Below are 5,623 nucleotides of genomic sequence, written 5' to 3'. Positions count from 1 at the left end.
AGTAAACAAACAAATAAAAAACATCCTAAGGTTCTGGTTAAAGGAAAGCTTTACGTATGATCTTAATCATGAACAGAGCTCATTGTAATCTGCTAGCTATTAAAAAATAAAAAAGGTCGGTAGCATATAAAATGCATTTCTATAAACCAGTAACTTACACAGTAAAATTTCCTTTTTCCACTTTAGAAAAACAGGCAATATTCCTGTTGAGCCCAATTGCATGCTGCTGATTTATAAAGTTTAATTATGAATCTGATAGATCTCTAACTACAGTAACACTTACGACTGCTTTTTTGAGGCCAGAATGTAATACCACAAACTGGAAGAAAACAAAACTGGTGAGTAAATTCATTAACTTTAAAATCAGCTTTAATTTTACCCTTAAGTGCAGTTGTCAATGTAAACAAAGCATGTTAACAATTCCAGTGAGTCGCAGGACACAGTTGATACGTTCATTTGAATTAAATACACCATCATTCCAATCACTTGACAGCAAACTTTGAAGTAGATGGCTCTTACTGGCTCCTTTTGTCAGTCTTCTTAAGAGTCAGGCTTACAGCCTCTGAACTGAGAGCAACGAGCTACCTAGGAGCTTTACTTGGGTGTTACATTTTATACATCGGAATGTAATACACTGTGTTTATAGGAATAAATACATAGGCTATTTCCACTGAGGACTAAACATCATTTGCATTGATGCACACTATTAACAGGTTGGTTGCTGCTCGAAATCTGAAATGATCAATACACAGCAGCAAGGCAAATCTCAGTTTAAAAAAGTCTGTTTTCAGAAAGTGTTCGTATGTGCAACATTTATTTGCATATGTGAGCAAGTGTGCATGAGAACACACAATTGGAAGCAGTGCAATACATTTTCTTGTCACAATTTAAAACTAGCTACTACATCATGACAGATCTGGAGTCATTCTCAACTGGAGAAGGAAAAAGCCACCCATCGTAATGTTACAAATTTTGAGTAAGTGTCCCCACGTGAACCACAGCCTGTTTCTCTAAGAACAGACGACAGATCATTTGTGCGGGACTCCGTGTAGCTATCATCTCCTGTTAAACGTGTCTAAACCTCTGGAGTACTTAATTAAGCACGGTCAAGACTAACATGGATAAAGTAATTCCTGATGGTAACGATCCATTATATTTACAGCACACTTTGGTTTTCTAAAAAAATAGAGATTCCTTTGAGGAGGATTTATTTTTTTTTTTTTAAAACACTTCAATTGTACTTGTGGATTGTCTAGAATAACGCAACTGAGTAACAGGCAGATACAAGATCTTCTCTGTAGTAGCAAAGAAGTGGAGATGTAGAAAGCCTCCTTCTACCTTCCGAAAAGGTATAAGCCTGTCCTGCTTATGTAAGTGCATTTATTTGATGTTTTGATGCGATTGTTCTATAGGCTTCTATAGACATGGGTATGCACATGTATCATGTACACATACCTGTACTTTATTAATGTTGGCATTTCAGTTTCTTATTTCGATCATAACTCAATCTTTCCAATTTGGATACATTACAGATACAAACAAAAAGATCGAAGCCTGTCAGCAAAGGCGCTCTATCACAGGTCACATTTGATCTGTACCCCCTCTGCTAGACAATACACGTGCCCAGTGGCAATCTGACAAAAATAAACTTGTTTCATCTCCAAAATTGAAGAGTCAGACAATTACCAAAATAAACAATTTCTTATTCAGATGGTCACAAAGTGACAAGGTGAAAATGCTAAGTCCACAGACAGAGGAAATCTCACTCAGAACAGGCACAGTCCAGCTCGGTTGAGCAGACGCTCAGATTAAGGCCGTGTCCCTCACAGAAGAACACATCGGAAAAAGCTGCTTTTCTTTTGCTGGTCTGGTGTGATTTTGACTCCCTGGTTGCTGCCTTGTGGGCTATTGCCTTCCTGAAGATGCAAGGAATATTAAGTTACTTATTTACCCTTAACAGCTTCTAGCATCCATACTTCATCTATTCCTTTTGTCGAATCAAGCCTGCCACATACGAAACCCGTTACTGAAAGCAACAGGAGTCTTCGCTCATTTATCCGAGCCTTACATTGGCCACTGCAAGAAGTCAGAGAACCCCATCTGCTACTCCTGGCTTCGACTAACATGCACTGTGCCTCTTCCTTCTATAAACTCAAAGACAGCTGAGATCAAAAAAAGAATCAAAAAAAATTAGATGACATGTTTGGCTCTTGCTGAAACACTTGGGAATTGTCAGCAAGACCCAAAATAGCACTGCTCCATCAGCACAGGTCTGGTCACGTGACGGTGGAATGCTCAGGAAAAGTAGAAGGAATCTTTGTTAGCTTCATTTCACAAGGAACAAACCGACACCGATATACGTTTACTTGTTATACAAAAGATAACCCAATCATTTCTCAGGACGCTTTTGCAAAAGTTATCAAAAAGTTGGTTCTTTACCTATTTTTAAACATGCTAGCTTGAAAACTATCCTGAAGTATGAAGTGGGCCTCCTGTATGCCTAATTTATGATTCCGTTTTTCAGACTGCAAGAGAAAGAAATACCACTAAACTGCTTTACCACTCACTTGACTTTCAATAAAACAAATAGAAGATGATTTTATATAGAAAATCTCAACCATTGCAGCCAATTCCTGAAATGCAGAGACAATTGTTTATACGCCAAGGTCAGAGCATAGCTTGACAAAACTAAAAATAAAATCCTATAACCTGCAGTGCATCCCCCACGAAAGAGACCACAGAATATTTATTATAGACTGTGAAACGGAACTTGCTGTTTGACTTTTGGTTGGCTTTTTTCCCTATTTAAATACAGTATGGACGAAATAAAAGTTACTCACCAACTTCTTGTCCATTTTTGCTTTGATATCTCTTGCAAGAGTGAAAAACGCCTGTGACAAGTAAAACAGTTCAGTGTTACATGGTAAAGAAAACATATTTTGACATTTTTGTTTAGCAATAAGCTGCCTTCCTGAGTTTCTACATATACTGAACTCCTGAAGAAAGTCAAGTTTTCATTTATTTTTTCCCCCCTCCTCCAGGTTTAATGCTGCTTTCCCAATTCCACTACCTCTTTTCTGAGCCCAAAAGCCACGATGGCACACACCACCTGCGGCGCCGCACAGCCGGGTTTAACAGCGGGAAAATGTTGCCCTTGATCAAATGCGTTATCAAAAGCGAAAACAGAAGCAGAGCTTTTCAGCGTGCTGCTCTAACGCAGTTTGCTGTAACACCCTTGTGTCACGCTCTAAGCAGCAAGTTCAATTTAAATAAATTAGCATCATGTTGGTTAGACAACGCCTTCCTGGAAAGCACGGATACGTACTTAAGAACCCATGTGCAGCATCTAATGACAGAGTCTTGCATCCAACCCGGTCGGGCAAGTGTTCTTATCACTTATTTGTGCTCATGAGACAATAAATGTAAGGGAAAGGTTACAGTACTTACATTCTCTATGTTTATATTTGCTTTTGCGCTCGTCTCCATAAATTTAATTCCAAAACTTGCAGCAAGCTGAACAAAAGCAGATTTCGTGTTAGTTGAATAATTGCAGGAACAGCTCTCAATATAACCAACTGCACAGGATCTGCCCCTCCCGGTGATTCACAGGAACTTGGGGGTTTACTCAAGCAGAACAATTTGCAAAAATTGGGAACTAAATCTCACTGGTATGAGCATCTGTTCTTACTGGGCTTTGTTCTGCTGGTTTACGTTCCCCACATGTTTTAATCTGCTCCTTTGTCTTTTATTTTTTCCTTGCATAGATACCTTGTCAGTCTTGCAACACCTGCAGTGCGCAGATGTACCTTCTCCACCTTGACTAAGTACCATCTAACGCCAGAAGAGACAATGCTGTCTACTTTGTCTTGCTGGCTTTCAGCCAAAAAGAGACATTTCGTAAATGTCAAACTCCAGCACGCTTTTTCTTCCTTTTTCGAAGGAAAAGTCCAGCTCGTTGCTTTGCACCTAACACATCCTGACCGGGTAATCAACAAAAAAATCTTAACACAGACTCAGCTTTTTATCAGAGTGGGGAAGCGTACTGCAACTCCAGCTTGGGAATGTTCGATAGTTCCACTTAGAAATACCACCAAAGCACACAGACAATAACGAACGCTATTTTTATACTCTGAAAAGCCTAAGTTGAAATAGGTTAAAGCTGTGGCACTTACCTTCTCCCCCTGCTCTCGAGAAACTTGTCGTTTGTCATTTGCATCACATTTGTTCCCAAGGATCATTTTTTCAACATCTGGAGAGGCGTGCTGAGACAGAAACAGACCAAAGGCTCTGGCTCGGGTTTTTTGTAGGTAAACATTGGCAAAAAGATGAGGGACACAGCAAGCACTTCACAGGGAGGTGCAGGCACGGAGCATCTTCCGCAGATTCACGGAGTCCCTCAAACCCCTCACCCCAGCCTGTGTCCTGCACAACGACAGCTCTCAGATCACTTCTCGTGGCAGGAAAATGACATCATCGGTGATGTGCCCCCACCATCACCAGAAGGGCTACAGTCCCCACAGCTGGCTCTCATCTACCAGCACAAGGAATTCCCCTTAACCAACGCCCTCCAGAAGTTTTTACTGATTTGCATTCAAGTGATTTTCCAAGTACCCTTCAGCACATGAATTCAAAAGAAACTTAACGTTTCTGAAGCAATTAAGTTTCAGCTACTTTTGGAAGAAGAAATAGCTTCTTTAATATTCAGTAAGTAAACAGAGAAATTACCTCTTCAATATTCCTGACCCAGTTCCGAATATTTTCAAAAGATTTTTCATTGGTGATGTCATAGACTAACATAATGCCCTGAAGATTAAGAAGGAGACAGATTGTTTCAGCTAGCGTCAGTTTAAGCAAGAGTTAAAGACTCATCTATTGCAGAAAGGAGCAACTTAACACAGACTAGTTTTAAAAACAGTTGGTTTGCAGTTCCATGGGACATTTCATCGCAGGCCGTGCCCTGCTAGACGAGGTGCGCGGGATGCGTATTTACAGAGGGAGACGCGGACGAACCCTGCCTCTGGGAGCTCCCGCGTTCTCCCGGCACAGCTCCGGCACCGCTCGGAACAGGAGCGCCACTGCCAGTGCTCGGCTAGGCAGAGTTTACATGTCGGAAGACAGGCAGTTGCGTGCGTTCCGCATTAAACTCGGCTGATTCGACTGCGAAAGCTGAACCACCTGGGTTAGGTTTAGCCTGACCCGATTTGCTCCTACCATCGCTCCCCTGTAGTAGGCGGTTGTGATGGTTCGAAATCGCTCCTGCCCAGCAGTGTCCCTGGAACAGAGAGAACAGGGGGGCTCAGGCAAACCACCTACGCACCGCGCTCAAGTTAAAGCCACCAAAACTTTTACTTAAATTTGAACCAGCCTTTAGATGCACCGGAACTATCTTTTAGTTTCTAAGATATCGTTAACGGCTGAAGAGCACAACTGGAATAAAAACGGTAACATCGCCACCCCACACCATGCAGACACCCGGTTATCAGACGTTAACTTTAGAAGAAAAGCCTTACCATATCTGTAGTTTAATTCTTTTGCCATCTAGCTCTATAGTTCTAATTTTAAAATCAATACCTGAAAAGAGAATCAAATAAATTACCCTTAGATTCTGCCAAAAGACCAAATT

General features: G+C 41.1%; 1 protein-coding gene across 2 annotated transcripts; it reads right to left on the bottom strand.

The window, feature by feature from the left end:
* Positions 1 to 1,358: 1,358 nt before the first annotated feature.
* LOC104167328 (ras-related protein Rab-8A) lies at positions 1,359 to 5,572 on the bottom strand. Of its 2 annotated transcripts, XM_009707557.1 has the most exons (7): positions 5,511 to 5,566; positions 5,212 to 5,272; positions 4,726 to 4,803; positions 4,173 to 4,262; positions 3,448 to 3,513; positions 2,841 to 2,891; positions 1,443 to 1,916 (listed from the first exon to the last, which is right to left on the bottom strand). In XM_009707557.1, the coding sequence occupies exons 2-7, from the start codon at positions 5,212 to 5,214 to the stop codon at positions 1,824 to 1,826; spliced, it is 381 nt and encodes a 126-aa protein (XP_009705859.1). In that variant the 5' UTR covers positions 5,215 to 5,272; positions 5,511 to 5,566; the 3' UTR covers positions 1,443 to 1,823. The 2 variants fall into 2 exon arrangements, with proteins under 2 accessions (XP_009705860.1, XP_009705859.1); XM_009707558.1 differs by lacking the exon at positions 5,212 to 5,272 and having other exon boundaries at positions 1,359 to 1,916; positions 5,511 to 5,572.
* Between the last annotated feature and the right edge of the window lie 51 nt (positions 5,573 to 5,623).

Source organism: Cariama cristata, unplaced genomic scaffold (assembly GCF_000690535.1).
Source record: "Cariama cristata isolate BGI_N322 unplaced genomic scaffold, ASM69053v1 scaffold18389, whole genome shotgun sequence".
NCBI lineage: Eukaryota > Metazoa > Chordata > Aves > Cariamiformes > Cariamidae > Cariama > Cariama cristata.
This window is presented reverse-complemented; position numbering and strand designations above follow the sequence as displayed.